General features: G+C 49.1%; 1 protein-coding gene across 3 annotated transcripts in view; it reads left to right on the top strand.

Annotated features, from left to right (window-relative positions):
• Positions 1-1382: 1382 nt before the first annotated feature.
• Positions 1383-22764, top strand: part of arglu1b (arginine and glutamate rich 1b) — a 45880-nt gene continuing 24498 nt past the window's right edge. For all 3 annotated transcript variants that reach the window (XR_013547494.1, XR_013547493.1, XM_078402901.1), the window contains exon 1: positions 1383-1890. Coding sequence is in view for 1 of the 3 variants with exons in the window: in XM_078402901.1 (XP_078259027.1) it covers positions 1586-1890 (305 nt within the window). In the remaining 2 variants the exon portion in view is untranslated. The remainder of the gene's footprint in view (positions 1891-22764) is intronic.

Below are 22764 nucleotides of genomic sequence, written 5' to 3'. Positions count from 1 at the left end.
GTCCGGGCCCACTCGGCGATGTCCGGGCCCACTCGGTGATGTTCGGGCCCACTCGGTGATGTTCGGGCCCACTCGGCGATGTCCGGGCCCACTCGGTGATGTTCGGGCCCACTCGGCGATGTTCGGGCCCACTCGGCGATGTCCGGGCCCACTCGGCGATGTCCGGGCCCACTCGGCGATGTTCGGGCCGGAGCGGCGATGTCCGGGCCCACTCGGCGATGTCCGGGCCCACTCGGCGATGTCCGGGCCCACTCGGTGATGTTCGGGCCCACTCGGTGATGTTCGGGCCCACTCGGCGATGTCCGGGCCCACTCGGTGATGTCCGGGCCCACTCGGCGATGTCCGGGCCCACTCGGCGATGTCCGGGCCCACTCGGTGATGTTCGGGCCCACTCGGCGATGTCCGGGCCCACTCGGCGATGTCCGGGCCCACTCGGCGATGTCCGGGCCCACTCGGTGATGTTCGGGCCCACTCGGTGATGTTCGGGCCCACTCGGCGATGTCCGGGCCCACTCGGTGATGTCCGGGCCCACTCGGCGATGTCCGGGCCCACTCGGCGATGTCCGGGCCCACTCGGTGATGTTCGGGCCCACTCGGTGATGTTCGGGCCCACTCGGCGATGTCCGGGCCCACTCGGCGATGTTCGGGCCGACTCGGCGATGTCCGGGCCCACTCGGCGATGTCCGGGCCCACTCGGCGATGTTCGGGCCGGAGCGGCGATGTCCGGGCCCACTCGGCGATGTCCGGGCCCACTCGGCGATGTCCGGGCCCACTCGGCGATGTCCGGGCCCACTCGGCGATGTCCGGGCCGGAGCGGCGATGTCCGGGCCCACTCGGCGATGTCCGGGCCGGAACGGCGATGTCCGGGCCCACTCGGCGATGTCCGGGCCCACTCGGCGATGTCCGGGCCCACTCGGCGATGTCCGGGCCCACTCGGCGATGTCCGGGCCCACTCGGCGATGTTCGGGCCCACTCGGCGATGTCCGGGCCGGAACGGCGATGTCCGGGCCCACTCGGCGATGTTCGGGCCCACTCGGCGATGTCCGGGCCCACTCGGCGATGTCCGGGCCCACTCGGCGATGTCCGGGCCCACTCGGCGATGTCCGGGCCCACTCGGCGATGTCCGGGCCCACTCGGCGATGTCCGGGCCGGAGCGGCGATGTCCGGGCCCACTCGGCGATGTCCGGGCCCACTCGGCGATGTCCGGGCCCACTCGGCGATGTTCGGGCCCACTCGGCGATGTCCGGGCCGGAGCGGCGATGTTCGGGCCCACTCGGCGATGTCCGGGCCCACTCGGCGATGTTCGGGCCCACTCGGCGATGTTCGGGCCGGAGCGGCGATGCGGCGGCCGCGGGAGGGGGAGGGGGAGGGGCGCGGTGCATTGTGGGCGGCAGCCGGCCGGCCGTCCTCCATGTTTACGGGAGCCGCCATTTTGTGTGTGTCGCTGTCGTTGCCGCGTCTCCGGCTCCTCGGAGAGACAGAGTGAGTTTGAGGCGGTGAAAGCAGTTGCTGGCCGGTGGCCGGTGGCCGGGGCCAAGGCGGAGTGTGCGGTCGGGTCGGCCAGCGCGGGGTTGGCGTTGGCGTTCATGGGCAGGTCTCGGAGTCGCAGCTCGTCGCGCTGCAAGCACGCCAAGGCCAGCAAGCACGGCAAGCGGCGGACGCGCTCACACTCGCGGGAGAAGGAGCGGCCGCGGAAACGCTCCAAGTCGCGGGAGAAGAAGGCTCGACGACACGCGGCCGCCCGTCAGTCACGCTCCCGCTCCCGTTGCCGCAACACCCCCGAGCGCATCGACATCTTCGGCCGCAACCTCAGCAAACGCAGCAGCCTGGACGAGAAGCAGAAGCGGGAGGAGGAGGAGAAGAAAGCCGAGCTGGAGAGGCAACGCAAGATGTGAGTGCGGGGGGCTGGGGAATGGGGCAGGGGACTGGGGGATGGGGCACGGGGAGTGGGGCCGGGGCTGGGGGATGCGGCGGGGTTGGGACTGGGGCCGGGGGATGCGGCTGGGGCTGGGCTTGGGGACTGGGGCCGGGGGATGCGGCTGGGGTTGGGACTGGGGCCGGGGGATGCGGCGGGGTTGGGACTGGGGCCGGGGGATGCGGCGGGGTTGGGACTGGGGCCGGGGGATGCGGCTGGGACTGGGGCTGGGACTGGGGCCGGGGGATGCGGCTGGGACTGGGGCTGGGACTGGGGCCGGGGGATGCGGCCGGGGCTGGGGCCGGGGGATGCGGCCGGGGCTGGGGCCGGGGTTGGGACTGGGGGATGCGGCCGGGGCTGGGACTGGGGCCGGGGGATGCGGCCGGGGCTGGGCTTGGGGACTGGGGCCGGGGGATGCGGCCGGGGCTGGGGCCGGGGTTGGGACTGGGGGATGCGGCCGGGGCTGGGCTTGGGGACTGGGGCCGGGGGATGCGGCCGGGGCTGGGCTTGGGGACTGGGGCCGGGGGATGCGGCCGGGGCTGGGCTTGGGGACTGGGGCCGGGGGATGCGGCCGGGGCTGGGCTTGGGGACTGGGGCCGGGGGATGCGGCCGGGGCTGGGACTGGGGCTGGGGATGCGGCCGGGGCTGGGCCTAGGGCCGGGGGATGCGGCCGGGGCTGGGACTGGGGCCGGGGATGCGGCCGGGGCTGGGCCTAGGGCCGGGGGGTGCGGCCGGGGCTGGGCCTAGGGCCGGGGGGTGCGGCCGGGGCTGGGCCTAGGGCCGGGGGATGCGGCCGGGGCTGGGCCTGGGGCAGGGGGATGCGGCCGGGGCTGGGCCTGGGGCAGGGGGATGCGGCCGGGGCAGGGGGCTGGGGCAGGGGGATGCGGCCGGGACTGGGGCCGGGGATGCGGCCGGGGCTGGGCCTAGGGCCGGGGGATGCGGCCGGGGCTGGGCCTAGGGCCGGGGGATGCGGCCGGGGCTGGGCCTGGGGCAGGGGGATGCGGCCGGGGCAGGGGGCAGGGGGATGCGGCCGGGGCTGGGCCTAGGGCAGGGGGATGCGGCCGGGGCTGGGACTGGGGCCGGGGGATGCGGCCGGGGCTGGGACTGGGGCCGGGGGATGCGGCCGGGGCTGGGCCTAGGGCAGGGGGATGCGGCCGGGGCTGGGCCTGGGGCAGGGGGATGCGGCCGGGGCTGGGCCGGGGGTAGGGGGATGCGGCCGGGGCTGGGCCTAGGGCAGGGGGATGCGGCCGGGGCTGGGCCTGGGGCAGGGGGCTGGGGCCGGGGGATGCGGCCGGGGCTGGGCCTAGGGCAGGGGGATGCGGCCGGGGCTGGGACTGGGGCAGGGGGATGCGGCCGGGGCTGGGCCTGGGGCAGGGGGGTGCGGCTGGGCCTGGGGCAGGGGGATGCGGCCGGGGCAGGGGGCTGGGCCTGGGCCCACGGCGGGCCGACAGCGAGAGAGTTTCATTGTCACATGTCCCAAACTGAACGATTACATTCTGATGTGTCGGAAGGAACTGCAGGTGCTGGCCAGGCAGCACCTCTGGAGAGAAGAGAAGGGATGGCTGACGTTTCAGATCCAGACCCTTCTTCAGAATGAAGTTCTAACAGACTATGTACACTGTACACAATATCATAAATGAGAGAGATAAAAATTGTTTTCATGTTTCCATCGCCGGGGAGACCCCCATATTGATCCCTAAACCACAAGGAGGGAGGGAAGAATGCAGGTGGGATGTGTAGGAAAGAACTGTAGATGCTGGTTTACACACAAAATGTCGGAGCAACACAGCGAGTGAGGCAACATCTCTGGAGAAAAGGAATGGGTGACGTTTCAGATGGAGACCCTTCTTCAAACTGAGAATCAGGGGAGAGGGAAATAAGACATGGAAGGGTTGGAAGATATTGAAGATGGGATGTTATTGGTAGATTGGGGGGGTAGCCTTTACTTTGAGTTGCTCGTCTAAAATTGCAGCCCATGGGCCCTGTTCCCCTCAATAAACGAAAATCAGATTAGTCTCTACATTTCACTTTTGACACCCGGTCTCATTGTATCATTGTGTAAGTACCCCAAACAGTATTGGACAGTGATGCACAGGTGTTTTTTACTTGCTTCATTGCAAATTAATAGTTCTATCCAAAGTATTAATCGTTGTATAGTGAGATTGAAAATAAATCGTGATATGTTTTTGAGTGGTTAATTACAAAGTTATGCCCCAAAATATAATGGAAACCAAAAGCTTTTTAAATCTTTACCACATCTTAAACCGATTTGCTTTGAATATCAGCATGTAACACAACCATGTCTGATCATCTTGTGAATGACTTTCCAATTATTGGGAATAGCCATCGCTTCAATGAGCAATGGATTAAATTGTTACTTACATCTTTGAAGAGTCTTGGAAGGGAAATGAAGGAATGTGACTACAGTGTCAGAATAATTCATCGTTTCTACCCAATGTGTGAAGCGAAAAAAGTTTATTTAACATACTGTGAATGTTGAAACTTTCTTAGTAATTCAGTATACTCAAGATAAAACTAAATATTTAAGGGAGTTAAGTATAAGGGGAGCAATGTGAGAAATTGGAATTAAGGAAGTATTCAATGAAGACAGAGCATTCAAAATGGACCAATGAACTTTATCGAGGCATGCAGAACTGATGTCAATCTGGAACTTGTGTGGGAAGGAACTGCAGATGTTAGTTTACGCCAAAGATAGACACAAAAAAGCTGTAGTAACTCAGTGGGACAGGCGGCATTTCTGGATAGAAGGAATGGGTGAGTTTCGGGTTGAGACCCTTCCGAGGGGTCGACAATCTGGAACGTTGAATGACAGGTCCTACTGCACCTGTAGCTAGAATGACCTCGTGTGCTGTCTGCCAGCAGAGCCTAGTCTTGCTTGGATTCATCAGCTTTAGGTGTGCTCAAGTCACCACAGGACGAGAAACATTTCATTTCAGTGGGCCATGCATCGATCAACTCTGGTAAGAGTTTGATCACCAGGTTTGATTTTCAATTGTATTACCAATACCTCACTATAAACCACTTGAGTGTTATCATAAACCAAAAATTCAACAGGACCAGGTATAGTGATTGTAACATGTGGATTGCGACATATATCTTGTGATGCGTGATTTATCACCAGAGATCCCAAACCCATTCCACTGTCCATAAGGTTGAAGTCAAGGGTGTGAATGAATACCCACCATTTGTCTGAGTTTATATCCAGTAATAGTCACGCAGTTGTCTTGGAATTGGGTGAATACAGTTTTATTCAATTTAATCGAGTCAAGGTGAATCCACGATTTAAATTTATAGAGTCATACAGCGTGGAAAACAGTATCTTTCGCCCAAATTGCCCACACCAGCCGGGACATTGTTGGCCGGTGTGGGCGAGTTGGGCCGAAGGGCCTGTTTCCATACTGTATCACTCTATGATTCTATGACCAAGTCAAGTCAAGTTTATTTGTCACATATACACGATGTGCAGTGAAATGAAAGTGGCAATGCCTGCGGATTGTGCAACAAAAAAAAAATTACAATTACAGCATATAAATTAAAATTAATACAGAAAATAAAATTTAGTCCCTGGAGTTATACTTGTTAACAGCCAACATGTCCCAGCTACACTACTCCCAAATGCTTGTGTTGGCCCATATCCTCCTACACCTGTCTTATCCATGTACCCGTCTAACTGTTTCTTGAATGTTGGGATCGTCTCTGCCACAACTACCTCCTCTGGCAGCTTGTTTGTGTTGAAAAAGATATCCCTCGGATTCCTATTACATTTTTTCCCCTTCACCGTAAACCTATGTCCTCTGGCCCCCGACTCGCCTACTCTGGGCAAGAGACTGCAGCTACCCGATCTATTTACACACCTCGATAAGATCAGCCCTCATTCTCCTGCGCTCCAAGGAATAGAGTCCCAACCTACTCGCAACCTCTCCCTAAAGCTCAGACACTCCAGCCCAGGCAATATCCTTGTAAATCTTCTCTGTGCCCTTTCCAGCTTGACAAAATCTTTCCTATGACATGTGCTCAGAACTGAACACAGTAGTCTAAATGCAGTCTCACCAACGTCTTATTCTGCAACTGCAACATGACCTCCCATTTTCTATACTCAATGCCCTGGCTGATGAAGGCCAATGTGCCAAAAGCCTTTTTGACCACTCTATCTGCAACTCCACCTTCAAGGAACCATGCACCTGCACTCCTAGATCCCTCTGCTCTACGACACGTCCCAGAGCCCTACCACTCACTGTGTAGGTCCTGCCCATGTTAGACTTCCCAAAATGCAACACCTCGCATTTCTCTGTTTTAAATTCCATCAACCATTCCTCAGCCTACCTGGCAAATCGATCCAGATCCTGTTGCAATTTTTCACAACCATCTTCACTATCTGCAAAACCACCCACTTTTATATCATCTGCAAACTTGCTATTCTTGCTATGTATGTTCTCATCCAAATCATTGATATAGATGATAAACAGTAATGGACCTAGCACCGAACCTGAGGCACGCTACTCATCACAGGCCTCCAGTCCGAGAAGCAATCACCCCCTCACCCTCTGCTTCCTTCCATGAAGCCAATTTTCTGTCCATTCAGCTATCTCCTTGGATCCCATGTGATGTAACCTTCCAGAGCAGCCAACCATGTGGAACCTTGTCGAATGCTTTGCTGAAGTTCATATATACAACATCTGCAGCTCTGTCCTCATCAACCTTTTTGGTCATGTCTTAAAAAAACTAAAATCAGATTTGTGAGACACGACCTCCCACTTACAGAACCACGCCGACTATCCTTAATCTGCCCATGTCAATCTAAATGCATGTACATCCTATCCCCTCAGAATACTCTCTTGTAACTTTCCAACTAAAGTTAAGCTCACTGGCCTATATAGGTGCTCCTCACCTTACGACTGCGGCTCGCTGCCGTTGCCCAGCTTTTGCACCATTGTAAAGTCGAAATATCGCAAGTCGAAGCATCATAAGGCTTCGGTAGTCAGATGCTCATAAGGGAAGCATCTGTAGTTCCCAATGTTTTCCCTGCAGCCATTCTTGAATAGAGGAACAGCATTTTCCACCCTCCAGTCTTCCAGCATACCTCCTGTATTGAAGACGACTCGTAAATTTCAACCAGGGCTCCCGCAATTTCCTTTCTAGTTTCCTACAATGTCCTTGGATATATCTGATAAGGCCCTGGAGATTTATCTACCTTCATACCCAATACCTTTAACACCTTTGACCACAACACAGACTGCTCTCAATACACTTCCATGTTACTGTCCCAGGTTCCTGTTCTAACTGGAAGATGTTTGTGGGGTACATTTGATTTGGGGTTGGGGAAACTGCCCAGTTGGCATGATCTTGTCCACCGTTGCAGGGAAGACCATTTCACTCACCATCCCACTACAACCCGTAACTTTTTAATTTTAAAATATAAATAAGTAAATAAAATTTGTTAGCCCTAGACAATGCTATAATGTCAATGTATGAAGATCTTTTTGGCTTAAACAAGTTGAATTTTAACCAGTTTCAGAAAACTAACTGAAAATTAATGTGGAGTAATCAGCTTTAAAGAAAGTGAATAAGCCGTGATCATAGATTAAGCATGACGTGCAATCATATGCAGCATTTATATTAATCTAAACACCATTGAACAACATTGTGTTCAGTGCAGTCAGCATACTTAATTTCCTTGGGAGATCTTCCTCCACGACTTCCAACCTTGTATTACCCCAGATCATACAGCCTGCATTGAACTTGTATCTTCCTATATTTACTTTTGCTGTTGTACAGGGCCCTAGTGAGACTGCACCTGGAGTACTGTGTGCAGTTTTGGTCTCCAAATTTGAGGAAGGACATTCTTGCTATTGAGGGGGTTCACTAGGTTAATTCCTGGAATGGTGGGACTGTCGTATGTTGAAAGACTGGAGCGACTAGGCTTGTATACACTGGAATTTAGAAGGATGAGGGGATCTTATTGAAACATATAAGATTATTAAGGGATTGGACACGGTAGAGGCAGGAAACATGTTCCCAATGTTGGGGGAGTCCAGAACCAGGGGCCACATTTTAAGAATAAGGGGTAGGCCATTTAGAACAGAGATGAGGAAAAACTTTTTCAGTCAGAGAGTTGTAAATCTGTGGCATTCTCTGCCTCAGAAGGCAGTGGAGGCCAATTCTCTGAAAGCATTCAAGAGAGAGCTAGATAGAGCTCTTAATGATAGCCGAGTCAGGGGGTATGGGGATACGGCAGGAACAGGGTACTGATTGTGAATGATCAGCCATGATCACATTGAATGGTGGTGATGGCTCGAATGGCCTCCTCCTGCACCTATTGTCTATTGAATGAAAAGCAGTTAACATTTCAGACAAAACCCCCTCATCAGAATCAAAAAAGGGAGGAAACAAACTCGGATTGTGATGTGGAAAGGACAGGAAAAACAGAAGGAATAAAACTGAAGAAGCTCTTAATGATAGCAGAGTCAGGGGGTAGGGGGTGAAGGCAGAAACGGGGTACTAATTGTGAATGATCAGCCGTGATCATATCGATCAATCTGGCTCGAAGGGCCGATTGGCCTACTCCTGCATCTATTGTCTATTCTCCTTTGATCCAGTCCCTCCCACATATAGTGGTGACACTTTGAATGCCCTCTACCAATTTGATATTTTCCAATTCCCTGGTCCTGAATGCTTCATCATTCCCTCTGCACTTCCCTCTGAAAGCGATTTGTTTCTTTTTCAAACAGCGGCTTAGTCATTCCACTCCCCCATGCATTAATTCACTTGGCTGATTTTTGTCCTTTGGTTTAGAGCTACAGCATGGAAACAGACCCTTCAGCCTACCGAGTCTGCACTGTCTAACGTTTTATTACCCATACACTAGTTCTATCCTACACACGAGGGGCATTTTACAGAAGCCAATTAACCTACATGCCCATGTGTCTTTGGAACATGGGAGGAAATTGAAGCGCCCAGAGAAAACCCACACAGACACATGGAAAATGTACGAACTCTGTACAGATAGCACCCGTCGTCAGGATCAAATCCCGGTCGGTCTCTGGCGCTGTAAGGCAGCAACTCTACTGCTGCCCCACTGTGGGAACAACTTCTCTTTCAATTCCACTCAGTTTCTCCCGATCAAATCTGTAGCTGTGAATACTTGAATGGTCCCAAACTATGCCTCTATTTCAGTGTTTTTCTGCGCAAGATGGCAGCATCTCCAATTTCTTGTCTCTATTTTACTGTTCTACTGCAAAAGCTCCTCAAAGTATGCCAACTTAGAAGACTGGAGACACAAGTAACACAGCAGTCGGGTTGCTACCTTACAGCGCCAGAGACCCTGGTTTGATCCTGACTACGGGTGCTGTCTGTACAGAGTACGTTCTTCCTGTGACCGCATTGGTTTTCTCTGGGTGCTCCAGTTTCCACCCACACTCCACAGACGTACAGGTTTGTAGGTTAATTGGCTTCTGTAAATTAGAAAAGTTGTCCCTGGTGTGTCGGATAGTGGCAGTGTATGGGTGATCGCTGGTTGGTGCGGACTCGGTGAGCTGAAGGACGAGTTACTCCACCCGTAGTCGGGAATTTATATAAATGACTTAGAGGAGGGGACCAAGTGTAATATATCCAAGTTCACAGATGACACAAAAATGGGAGGAAAAGCAGGGAGTGAGGAGGATAGAAAAAGCCTGCAAAAGGATGTAGATAAGCTAGGAGAGTGGGCAGCGACTTGGCAGATGAAATTTAATACTGATAAATGTGAAGTTATGCATTTTGGGGGGAAAAATCATAAAGCAAGTTATTTTCTAAATGGGGAGGAGCTGCATGGTAATACAACACAAAGGGACCTGGGGGTACTAGTACAGGAATCACACAAACTTAGTATGTAGGTGCAGCAAGTGATTAGGAAGGCCAATGGCGTCTTAGCCTTTATTGCCAGGGGATAGAGTATAAAAGTAGGGAGGTTTTGCTGCAGCTGTATACAGTATTGGTAAGACCGCATTTGGAATACTGTGTGCAGTTTTGGTGTCCATATTTAAGAAAGGATGTACTTGCTCTGGAGGCAGTGCGGAGAAGGTTTACACGGTTAATTCCAGGGATGAGGGGGTTGACATATGAGGAAAGATTAAGTAGGTTGGGACTTTTCTCATTGGAGTTCAGAAGAATGAGAGGCGATCTTATTGAAACGTACAAGATCGTGAGGGGCCTTGATCGGATGGATGCGCTAAAGATGTTTCCGATGATCGGGGAGACCAGAACTAGGGGGCATAGTCTTAGAATGAGAGGGGGCGCTTTTAAAACTGAGATGAGAAACTTCTTCACTCAGAGGATGTTTGGCTGTGGAATTCGCTGCCTCAGGGAGCTGTGGAAGCAGGAACGTTAAATAAATTAAAAACGGAAATAGATTGTTTTTTAATAGACAAGGGAATTAGGGGTTACGGGGAGCGGGCAGGGAAGTGGACATGAGCTATTGTTAGTATTGTAAGACCTGAGTAATCTGGACAAGTTTCGATCGCCTAGCTTGGGGTCGGAGAGGAATTTCCCGGATTTTCCCCCCAAATTGGCCTGGGTTTTTATCTGGTTTTTCGCCTCTCCCAGGAGATCACACGGTTCGTTTGGGTGGGAAGAAGGGCGATAGTGGGAAGGGGGTTGGGGTAGGATCAGCCATGATCGTATTGAATGGTGGAGCGGGCTCGAGAGGCCGGTTGGCCTACTCCTACTCCTGTTTTCTTGTGTTCTTGTGAATGAACCCAGGTCTCCGGCGCTGCATTCGCTAACTCTACCACTGGGTTGGGCGGCACGGTGGCGCAGCGGTAGATTTGCTGCCTTACAGCGAATGCAGCGCCGGAGACTCGTGTTCAATCCCGACTACAGTTGCTGTCTGTACGGAGTTTGTACGCTCTCCCCTTGACCGTTGTGGGTTTTCTCCAAGATCTTCGGTTTCTTCCCACTCTCCAAAGATGTACTGGTTTGTAGGTTAATTGGCTTGGTAAATGTAAAAATTGTCCCTAGTGGGTATAGGATAGTGTTCGCTGATCGGCACTGACCCAGTGGGCCAAAAGGGCCTGTTTCTGCGCTATATCTCAAAACTAAACTAAATATCTCTAAACAGTAAAGTCTAAAGAGACTGCAGATACTGGAAACTTAAGCAAAACACAAAGTGCTGGAGGAATTTAGCTGGTCAGGCAGCAAAATGGATAAGCTGTGTTTTGGGGTCAGGATACTACTTTCGTCTGATATTCTCCTCTTCTGGGACTTTTGTGAGTCTCCTCTCACAGCTCCCCCTCTGCTTCCTCTTGCTCTCTGTTCTACGACCATGTTTTCATATCGACCTGCTGCAGCTATTGCATTGCCAATTTGTCCTGCACGGCTGCCAGCTCCATTTTCAGGCCTCGACGTTTGGGCTCAACCAGGATCTAAACGATATATACTGCATCTATTGTCATTCGCACCAGTTCTCCCTGAGTAGAGACCTAGTCCTCACTCAGCAGTTCCTGTAGCTCCTGGCCTTGGTCTCCCAGTCATGCCATGGACCTCTCCTCTACCTCAACCTCTGACTTCAATCTCATGCCTACAATCAGTATTTTAGGTCAGGCATTTCACCTACCTGTCCTAACTGCCTCCAGGATAAAATCTCAATACCATCATTGCCAGATTGAATAGGGCACACAATCCCACTCAATCTAGCCTTCCCTGGGCCTGCCTGGCTGGCCACAGGCTAGGGCTGTCGATGCTTCTGGTTCCTTCAGCTTCCCTGCCTGCCTGCCTGCCTGCAGACTGGATCTGCTGACTGCTAATAACACCAGCCTCCCCGGTTGGGAGCCAATGCCTTTCCTTTAATACTGATCACACCTTTTCCCATACCCCCCAACCCCTACAGCAGCACACACAACCCTATCTCCACTGTTCCTCCCCTGAGCCTCCTTGTGTTCATCGTGATCTTATCAGACTGTGTCTGACCCAAGCGCCAACCCCTTGTTGACAGTGCCTTCTCCTATTTCCAACCCTCATCCTGGTCTCCCCCACCCCCACCCTCAATCTTTCATCTCCAAATGCTGCCACGACATAGACCACCTCGACCTCTCCATCCCCTATCCACTCCACAAAGAATTTCACAGAAGGCTGTGGAGGTCATCAGTGGATATTGTTAAGGCAGAGATAGATAGATTCTTGATCTGTACGGATGTCAGAGGTTATGGGGAGAAGGAAGGATTATGGAGTCAGGAGGGAGAGATAGATCAGCCATGATTGAATGGCAGAGTAGACTTTATGGGCCAAATGGCCTAATTTTACTCCTATTCCTTCTGATGTTTTATAGCATGACCCTTCTTCGGACTGATAGGTTGGGAGATGGTGGCCTGCTGTTCATCAGTGTGGTCATGTTCAAGGAGTAGCTAGGAAGAGGTATCTGCGAGCTGACAACCAGCCTCAGTATTGTAGAGATCAGTCTGCCAGACTATAATGGTATTGCACTTTGCAACGGGGTTTGATGAAAGTTCTGAAATTGGGAAGGAGCAGAAAGCAGTGTTTTTGGAATGGGCGAGTCTGGAGTGGATAGGGGAATGGAGAGGTCAAGGTAATCTATGTCGTGGCAGCAGTGAGCTGCCTACAAGAGCTCCCTTCCATTATCTCCATGCTCCTGTCTCCATAGAACTTGCTCTGATGACTAGATATCTGCATCAATGCCTCTGAAATGTATTCCTTAACCACGGCTTCCACTCTATCCCAGTGGAAAAGGTTCTTGACTATCTCAGCTACTTCCTGCTTTCCATGCTCGCCTTTCTTCTGGACAATGAAAAGAAAATGTGTAGGAAGGAACTGCAGATGTCGGTTTAAACCGAAGATAGATACAAAATGCTGGAGTAACTCAGCAGGACAGGCAGCATCTGTGGTAAGAATGAATGGGTGGCATTTCGGGTCGAGCCCCTTCTTCAGACTAGTCAGGGGAAAGGGAAACGAGAGATACAGACAGTAATGTAGTGAGGTTTCAAACAAATGAATGAATCCCACTGGGTTGTAAGCTGCCCAAGCAAAATATGAGATGGTGTTCCTCCAATAAGTAAGTTCGGCATCTCGACCACTCATGCACAGGTCATAGGTCACAAGACCCAAACATTCTCGCCGGCTGATAACAGTGGGGGAAGAAACGGCTCTTGAATCTGGTAATGTGATTGCAAGCTTTTATATCTGGTGCCCAAATAGGAAAAAAGATGATGAGGAAGGCGTGTGATTGTTGCCCTTGTTTTCCAGGCGTCGCGACGGGGAAGAGGGAGTCCACGGGAGTTTTAGCCTGGCCTGTCCGCCATCCCGGGCAATGGGGAAAAAGACAAAAGGTTGCGAACTGTGCAGTTGGACTTTCGCCCAGCTGCAGGGCCACCTGCGCATGCATATGGTCGAGCTGTTGTTGAGTTGCGAGGTGTGCAGAATGGGCTTTGGGCACTCCCTGAATTTGGCGAGGCACTGACACAGGCACACCGGCGACCAGCCCTTCCGATGCAAGGCATGCAGCCTCAGCACTGCTGCAACACCGGCGCTTGCAAGAATTCCGCTGCATGCTCTGCGGCGAGTTCTTTCCCATGCGGCCGCAGTTGGCGCAACACGGTCACATCCACCGGTGGCCGGGTATTCGCAACCCACTCCTTCGCAACCCCTTCCTTCAGCTCAGCTGTGACACCTCATAGGCGAATGGGGTCTCGCCACTGTGCAAGGGCCAGGTAGTTGCCGCGACAGCCCGGAGCGGGTTTAAAATACCCGGCCGCCAGTGTTGCGCCGACTGTGGCTGCACGGGGAAGAACTCGCTGTGTTGCAGCAGTGCTGAGGCTGCATGCCTTGCATTCGAAGGGCCTGTGTCGGTGCCTCGCCAAATTCGAGGAGTGCCCAAAGCCCTTTCTGCACACCTCGCATCTGAACAACGACTCAACAGGGCATGCGCCTGTGGCCCTGCAGCTGGGCGAAAGTCCACAACCATGTGGCTTTTTCCCCATTGTCATGGACGGCGGACAGGCGAGGCTAAAACCTGCCATGACGCGACAAAACCCTGCCACGACGCCTGGAAAACAAGGGCGACAATCACACTCCTTCCTCATCATCTTTTTTCCTATTTGGGCACAAGATATAAAAGCTTGCAATCACTGATCATCAGATTTAAAACCCGTTTCTTCCCCGCTGTTATCAGCCGGTGAGAATGTTTAGTTCCTCTGACCTGCACATGCGCGGTCGAGATACCTAACTCGCTTATTTGTGATTAGCCTCACTCTGACCATGGAGCAGGCCAAGGACAGAAAGGTCAGTATGGCAATGGGAATTAAAGTGTTTGGCAACCGGGAGATCAAGTAGGTGGGTCCAGGTAGACTGAGCGAAGGTGTTCAGTGAAACGATCGCCAGTGTGCATTTGGTCTCGCCGAGGTATAAGAGTCCACATCTTAAATAATGGATACAGTGGATGGGGTTGGAGAAAGTGCAAGTGAATAGACAATCGCCCGGTGCGTCTCGGCCGCGGGACTTTCCATCGCCCGGCGCGGCTCGGCCGCGGGACTTGCCATCGCCGGTGCGGCTCGGCCACCAAGCCTTCCATCGCCCGGTGCGGCTCGGCCGCGGGGCCTTCCATCGCCCGGTACAGCCGTAGGACTTTCCAGCGCGGCTCGGCCACGGGACTTACCATCGTCCGGTGCAGCTCGGCCGCGAGACTTTCCATCGCCCGGCGCGACTCGGCCGCGGGGCTTTCCATCGCCGGTGCGGCTCGGATGCGGGGCCTTCCATCGCCCGGTACGGCCGCGGGACTTTCCAGCGGCCGGTGCGGCTTGGCCGCAGGAACTTTCCATCTCCTTGCGGGGGCTGTGCGGGTCGGTCGCCTCGATAGGGGTCGAGCTGTCTGTCCGTGGGAGGGGCATGGGGGAAGAGAGAGGAAGTTTTTTTGCCTCCATCACAGTGAGGGGGTGTTTGGAGTCGCTGTGATGGATGTTTGTGTTGGGGTTGTGTGTCATGTGTTTCTTGTTTTTTTGTACTGCTGGCAAATTAATTTCGTTCGGTAAAACGAATGACAATAAAAGCTATTCTGTAGACAATAGACAATAGGTGCAGGAGGAGGCCATTCGGCCCTTCGAGCCAGCACCGCCATTCAATGTGATCATGGCTGATCATTCTCAATCAGTACCCCGTTCCTGCCTTCTCCCCATACCCCCTGACTCCGCTATCCTTAAGAGCTCTATCTAGCTCTCTCTTGAATGAATTCAGAACTTCTGCCTAACCTGAAAAGGCTGTAGGGAAGGAGGTGGTATGGAAGGGAAGGGGTGAGTTAACCAGGGTGTTGTAGAGGGAACAGTCTCTACGGAAGGTGGAAAGGGGTTTAGATGGGAAGATGTGTCTCGTGGTGGGATCCTGTTGTAGGTGGTGAAAATGTTGGAGGATTATTTATGTGTTGTATGCCATGGCTGATGGGGTGAAAGGTAAGGACTAGGGGTACCCTGTGCCTGTTGCGACTAGGGGAAGCAAGGGCAGAGCTGCGTGATACCAAGGAGACACGTGAGGGCCTCGTTCATGACGGAAGAGGGGGATCCCCGTTCCCTAATGTTTTAACAGAAATGTTGGTCCTTGCATTTCATCCCACCAGCCTCTATTCAACAGATATTCCTTTGGAATTTTGGCAATTTGCCCTCAATTTGAGTATTTATAAATTCCCTTTCTGATTGCCTGGCCTGCCACTCTGTACCTGCCTGCTACTCCTGCCTTTCAGAACTCTCCCAGGAAACCAGAGGAAGTGCAGTACCAGTCCTTTCATCTCTTCATTTCCCACATTCAGGAACTTAAATAACCTTTCCAGGTAAAGTAGTGATACACTTGCACTTTTGATCTCATGAACTGCATTCAATAGTCTGAAAAAGTGTCTCGACCTGAAACATCGCCCATTCCTTCTCTCCAGAGTTGCTGCCTGTCCCGCTGAGTTACTCCAGCATTTTATGTCTATCCACAATGTTCACTATGCATTTTTGTCAACATTGGAGAAATCAAATACAGTTGTGTTTGCTTTATGGACTCGCATTTGAGTGAACTGCTACAAAGTGAGCCGTCACCACCTTGAGGAACAGCACCTCATCTTTTATCTGAGCACATTACAGCCGGTGACTTTGAATTCTCGCAAGATCAAGTGATTGGTACATTTTTTTGGTTTACGACTAGCCATTTTCCCTTTTATTGTTTTTTCCTTTTATTTCTATGATCTGGCATATTACAGCTTTATACAGACTTTGCTACATAGGCACACATTATAGACGAAGGATCTTAGTGGCCACACATTCCACCTTATCAAAGAAATTCAAAGAAACCCATTGGTCTCAAGAGTTCAGAATGTTTAATTGTCATATGTACCCACAACGGAACAATTAAATTCTAGCAGCAACGCAACAGACCTCTAAACACAATGCTTATAGATAACATATAATGAACAAAAAAAAAATCACCCCAACCCCACTTTCTCAGACTAGGTTGTTTTTTCTTTCAGTTCTTACTCAGTAAGGGTCCCTGACCTGAAATTTTAACTTTCTTTCAGCAGATGCTGCCTGCTCTCAATTTTTCCAGGATTTTATTTTTTATTTCTCGCCAAAATATGACTTGCGCTGAATGGGAGGGATTGTTAAGAGATGTAATTTGTGTATTAAAGAACAACTTTACTTTCATTTATTTTTCAGGATCTGGGGATTCTTTACAATACTAACATTTATTGTCCATCCCTAAATGGCCTTAAGGGGATAGTGATGTGCTACCTTGTTGAACTGCTGCAGTCCTTCTGGTGATGGTACTCCCACAGTGCTGTTGGGTAGGAGATTCTAGCATACAGATCCTGTGGTGATGAAGGACCAGCAATGAAATTGGTAAACGGGTCAGCTAAGGACCACTGAGAATTTGAGGCTTTTACATTTTATAATTTAAAAATATATAAATGGTGGATTGTTTCCCTGATGCCCAAATTCTGTAAATGGATAAACAAAATACATGTAAGAGTTTAGGAGAAAGTTCTTTTGTGCAGTTAGGAAATTTGCTGTCACAATGAAAATTTGACGGCAAATAATATTGCCTTTGGAGGCAAGCTAGATAGATTATGGGAAAGCAGGAATCGTTATCGCCAAAGATGCACTTTTGAAGAGATGTCCTTGCTGTGAAGTAGAAAATTACAGGAAATGAATTGGAGGCTTGCCCAGGTAGGAATAGATGAACCAACGAGGAGAAATCATGTCTGCTTTGTTTCTTTGTAAATTCTTAAAATCTTAGAAAATAAATCATATCAGCTTCAACTCTTAAATGATTTTCATAGTTTTTACAACTCTGAGAAGTTTGCAACCAAAAAGGGCACGTCCATTTATTTATAAATTCTTGCCTTGTATCAATGATTTTGAAAACAAGTTCAGAAATGCTTTGAGATAAACACTTGCACACAATTTTTGTTGAACTGACACCCAGCACAAACTAGTGAAATATTGTCTTCTGTTCACTTTAGGTTGTTGTTTTACAACCTGATGATATGAATACTAAATATTCCAATTTTAGATAACCATCGCATCTAATACAGGTGCTCCTCGACTTACGATGGGGTTACATTCTGATAAACCCATCGTAAATCGAAAATATCGTAAGTCGTAAATGCATACCGCTAGCCCGGGAAAAGATCAAAATTGAAAATTCGAAGAACGGATTCTACTGAAGGTGTATCGTTTTTGCACCATCCTAAAGTCGAAATATCGTAAGTCGAAGCATCGTAAGTCGAGGAGCATCTGTATATCCCCTCTCTGCTCTTAGCGGAGGTTTCAATGTGGGGGTTTCAATGTTAAATATTGACAATTCCTTTCAACCCCAAAGATGTTGCTGAACCTGCAGAGTTCCTCTGGCAGATTGTTCTTACTCCAGATTCCAACATCTGTAATCTCTAGCATCAATGGTTTGCATGCAGAAAAATTCTGTTGTCGAGATGCCGAGATTTGGTTTGAAGATTTATTTAAGATTGTGAAGTAATTTTTGGTGATTATGAAATTATTTTGGTTAGCAAAGATTAAGGATGATGATTTTTTTGAGGAAGTACCTGAAAATGTTTGAATAGTACCTGAAACTGTGTAAATAGTAAAAATTCAACATGAATAATCACATTCAGAATTTCAGGATGGTATGAAATTATGGCTAAAAATAAAAATTATGGACAGGATGTCTACGTAGACAAGACTTTTCATGTGAAATGTGTGTACTGTCCCAACATTATTATACTTGGACTTGAATTATGTGCTACATTCTAAATTATGTGATGAAGAAATTCTAGGACTGAAAATAACAGTGAAGGAGTCTTATGATTTCAGGGAAATCTGCAGGGGGGTGTTGATACCTGTGGCTGATGAGAAGTTAGGAGCTACTTTTGGAGTTATCTTGGCAATTAATTGCTGTGCACTTTATAGACTGCAGCCACAGTGTACCAGTGGTCAAGTAGATCAGTTCAACGTGGATGACGTGCTTCTAAACATTGTTGGAGTTGCATTCATCCAGGTAAATGAGAGTTCTTGTTCTCTTGGCTTGGTCATGTTGATGAAGTTTAGGGGAGTCATGATGTATCAGTCATGATGTAGTATATGTTCCAGTTACACCACTGGTCAATAATGAGAAATTCAACAATAACACTGCTTTATGAATTATGTGAAGTTGTTTATTCCTTTCTTGTTGAATTTGGTCACCATCTAATCAGTGTGATTTCCTGCAATATTTCAAAAAGATGGCATAGGTTTATTGTGGTTGATGTTGCTGTATAAAAACTATCAATGGGAATGGTAGTATATAACTAATGACGCTGAGCTCATGAACTCATTTTGGTTAATTAAGTCATGCAGATTTTCTTAGATCTTTTTCCTGGTAATTCATTCATTTTCCAGCTTTCCTCAGAAAATTTCCGAATGTCAGAAAAAAGGAAGGCTTTGCAGTATTAAGATTGATTGTAACTATTTGAAAGACTAAATACCCATTTTCAATTTACTGTCACATTTAACAAACCTCACCCGTCTAGAGTGACAAACTGTTGATAGAATGCCCATAGTAATAGATTGATACAGTGTGGAAACAGGCCCTTCGGCCCAACTTGTCCACACTTCGGCACAACTTGCCAACATGTCCCAGCTACACTAGTCCCACTTACCCACATTTTGTACATATCCCTCCAAAGTTGTCCTGTCCATGCATTGTCTAACTGTTTCGTAAGTGTTGGGATGGTCCCTGCCTCAACTACCACCTCTGGCAGCTCCTTCCATACACCCACCACCCTTTGTGTGAAAAAGTTAACCCTCAGATTCCTATTAAATCTTTTCCCCTTCACCTTAAACCTATGACCCCTGGTCCTTGATTCACCTACTCTGGGCAAGAGACTCTGTGCATCTACCCAATCTATTCCCACTTGCCCACAATTCCTATGATTGCCCACAATCAATTCTTGACCACTTGAGAAAAGTCAAGCAGGCCCAATGTTTTTATTTGGAAAAGCGGTCCAGATTATTTTCAGAATTTGACATATTCTCAATTAATTTTTAGTTCAGTAGTTTAGAACATAAACAGGTACTACACAGGGATGGGACATTCATCCCACCATGTCTTTTCCGACCGAACATGATGCCAAGCTAAACTAATCTCATCTAAACTGCACACAGATCATATTCTCCTTTCCCTGCACATCAATGTGCCTATCTGAAAGACTATTAAACACCACAGTGGTACCTGCCTCCACCACCCAGGGCACTGTCATGACTGCGTAGTCCTGCTCTGGTTTGACTTCCCAAAATGTAACACCTCACACTTCACTTTATTAAACTCCATCAGCCTATCCTCAACCCAACTGATCAAGATCCCGCTGCAGTTTTGGACTTCAAGGCATTTGAGATTCTGCATGGTAGGCTTCAAGGCATTTGAGATTCTGCATGGTAGGCTGCTTTGGAAGATTAGATCAGATGGAATTCAGGATAGGCTAGCTGACTGGATAGAGAATTGGCTTCATGGATGGAAGCAGAGGGTGATGGTGGAAGGTTATTTTTCGGACTGGAGGCATGCGACTAGTGGTGCCCCTGGGGGGTGGGTGCTGTTTGCTGTTTGTGGTTTACATCATTGCTGTTTGTGGTTTACATCATCGACGTGGATGAGAAATATACACGGTATGATTGGTAATTTTGCAGATGCCACTGAAGTAGTGTTACAGGTAAACGGAGTATTCAAGAAGGCTGTCAGTACATGTGGCTTCATCAGTCAGGGTATTGACTGCCACAAAATGCTGGAGGAACTCAGCTGGACAGCAGCATCTCTGGATAGAAGGAATGGGTGACGTTTCGGGTCGAGACCCTTCTGAAGGAGAGGTTGGGCAAGCTATGACTTTATCCTTTAGAGCGCAAAAGGCTTTTGGAGGTCTATAAAATCATTAGATAGGGTGAATGCACAGTCTTTTACCCAGAGTAGGGGAGTCAAGAACCAGAGGACATAGGTTTAAGGTGAGAGGAGAAAGATTTAAAAGGAACCTGAGGGTCATCTTTTCCTCATGGAGTGGTGGGTTTACGGAATGAGCTGCCAGATGAGATAGGTGAATCAAATACTATAACACCATTTCAAAGACAATGGACAGATACATGATAGAAGTCTAGAGGAATATGGGCCAACAGTTGGCAGACAGGTGGGACTAGTCTTGATGAGGCATCTTGGTTGGCAAGGAAAAGGTAGCCGAAGGGCCCATTTCAATGCCGTATGGCAATGACATTTCAGCTAGTACTGCCAAATCCTGGCATATGCCTTTGTGTTCTGGTATATGCCTTTTTTTATGCTTCTGTCCAGAGTTCCAATGCCTCCACATTCTTCCTGTAATGGGGCAACCAGAACTGCACACAATATTCTGCCCTAAATGTGCTCTAACAAAAGTCTTAGAGCAGATCATGATTATTATATTCAAAGCCCACACCAGTGAAGGTGAGCATACCATATGCCTTCTTTATCACTATCGACTTGTGTTGCCACTTTCAGGGACCTGTGGACCTGGATCCTAGGATCCTGCTACATATTAATATTGTTAAGGGACTTGCCATCAACTGTATATCTTCCCTTCGCATTCTACCTCTCCCAAAGTGCAATACGTCACACTTGCTTGGATTAAACTGTCGTCTCTCTGCCCATTTCTGAATTTAATCTATATCCTGCTGTATACTTTGACAGTGTTCCTCGGTGTCCACCAATCTTTGTGTGGTCTGCAAATTTACTCGCTAAACGGAGGTCCCAGCAGAACTTCACAGTTCATGGACCTCAGAATAACACTTCCACCACTACTCAATTAGCCTGTTTTGAATCCATATGACCAAATCACTGTAATTAGAAGTTTTATTTTATTTTATAAATGTTAACATTTGTAAAGTTTCAAAGTATTTCCTGCCACTGGGCTTTCATTCAGAGACAAAGTTTGTTCTGGAACATATGTGTTTCTTGGGACCTTGTCCCTGCACTTCAGGATGCTTTAGGCAAGCAATATAGACCTCTGAATCTGCAGTGAATTTGAGAGGTACTGTTTGCAGTTATGAACACATCTACTTACTGACAAAAACAGTTGCATTTTGCTCGAGTCAGATTGATTGCAGACCGTTCAAAGTTTAACTTGCTCAATTGCTCAGGCCAAGCAGCATCCATGGTGAAAGAAACAATGGATCAATGATGAAAGATCAATGATCTTTCATCATGTGAAAGATGATCAAATTCAAAGATTAACTCTGTTTCTCGCTGTATGACCTTGCAAGTTCCAACATTTTCTATTTGGATTTCAGATTTCCAGCATCTGATCCTCCAACATTTGATATGCACGTAATATTTTTCGTGATTCCAAAAAGTTTACCTTTGGAGTTCCCCATCTAACAAAGACTGGCATCTTTTAAAGGTTGGCTGCTCTGACACATCTTGTCAACAGTTTTTTGCACATGCAAACATGCAATGTTGAGAGTCAACCTCACTTAACCAAGTAACTTCTTGAAAATGTTTCTAGAAACCTTTGAGTAACTTTAATAACGACTGCTTTATTTGTTGACAGTGGTTGTATTGTATACCGTTTTGACTATTGACAGCATTAGGCATTAAGTACAGAAGTAGACCAGGTCAGCCACTTGAGCATGTTTTATGGTATAATAAGGTCATGGCTGTAATTTCAACACGTTCCCACCTACTCCCAGTAACCTTTCACTTAACAAGAATCTAATCAATTTTGTGTTAACATCATCCAAAAGATCTGCTTTATCATCATTTGTGGAAGAATTCCAAAGACATCTGAACCCTAAAGAAGTAATCCACGTCCATCCAGTGAAGACCCCTGAGGATTTCAATCAAATCATCTTTTACTGTTGCAGCAGATCCAAATGCAGTCCAACCTTTCCTTATAAGACAATTCACATCCCATTCCACGAATCACTTTTAGCAAATCTTCTCTGATTTTCTTTTATTAATAAGGAGACCCTACTCCACACGAGGTTGCATCAAAGCCCTATATGATGCAGACATATCTTTGTGCATTCATGTTTAGTTTCTGAATGATAAATTATAGCATTCCATAGAAACATAGAAGATAGGTGCTGGAGGAGGTCATTCGGCCCTTCGAGCCAGCACCGCCATTCATTGTGATCATGGCTGATCAACCACAATCAGTAACCCTACAGCCTTCTCCCCATATCCCCTGATTCCACTAGCCCCTAGAGCTCTGTCTAACTCTTAAATTCGTCCAGTAATTTGGCCTCACTGCCCTAGGTGGCAGAGAATTCCACAATTTCACAACACTCTGGGTGAAAAACTTCCTTCTCACCTCAGTTTTAAATGGCCTCC

The sequence above is a fragment of the Rhinoraja longicauda genome, chromosome 7 (genome assembly GCF_053455715.1).
Source record: "Rhinoraja longicauda isolate Sanriku21f chromosome 7, sRhiLon1.1, whole genome shotgun sequence".
NCBI classification, from domain to species: Eukaryota; Metazoa; Chordata; class Chondrichthyes; order Rajiformes; family Arhynchobatidae; genus Rhinoraja; species Rhinoraja longicauda.
Note: the sequence above shows the minus strand (reverse complement) of the source record. Positions and strands in the feature narration are given on the sequence as shown.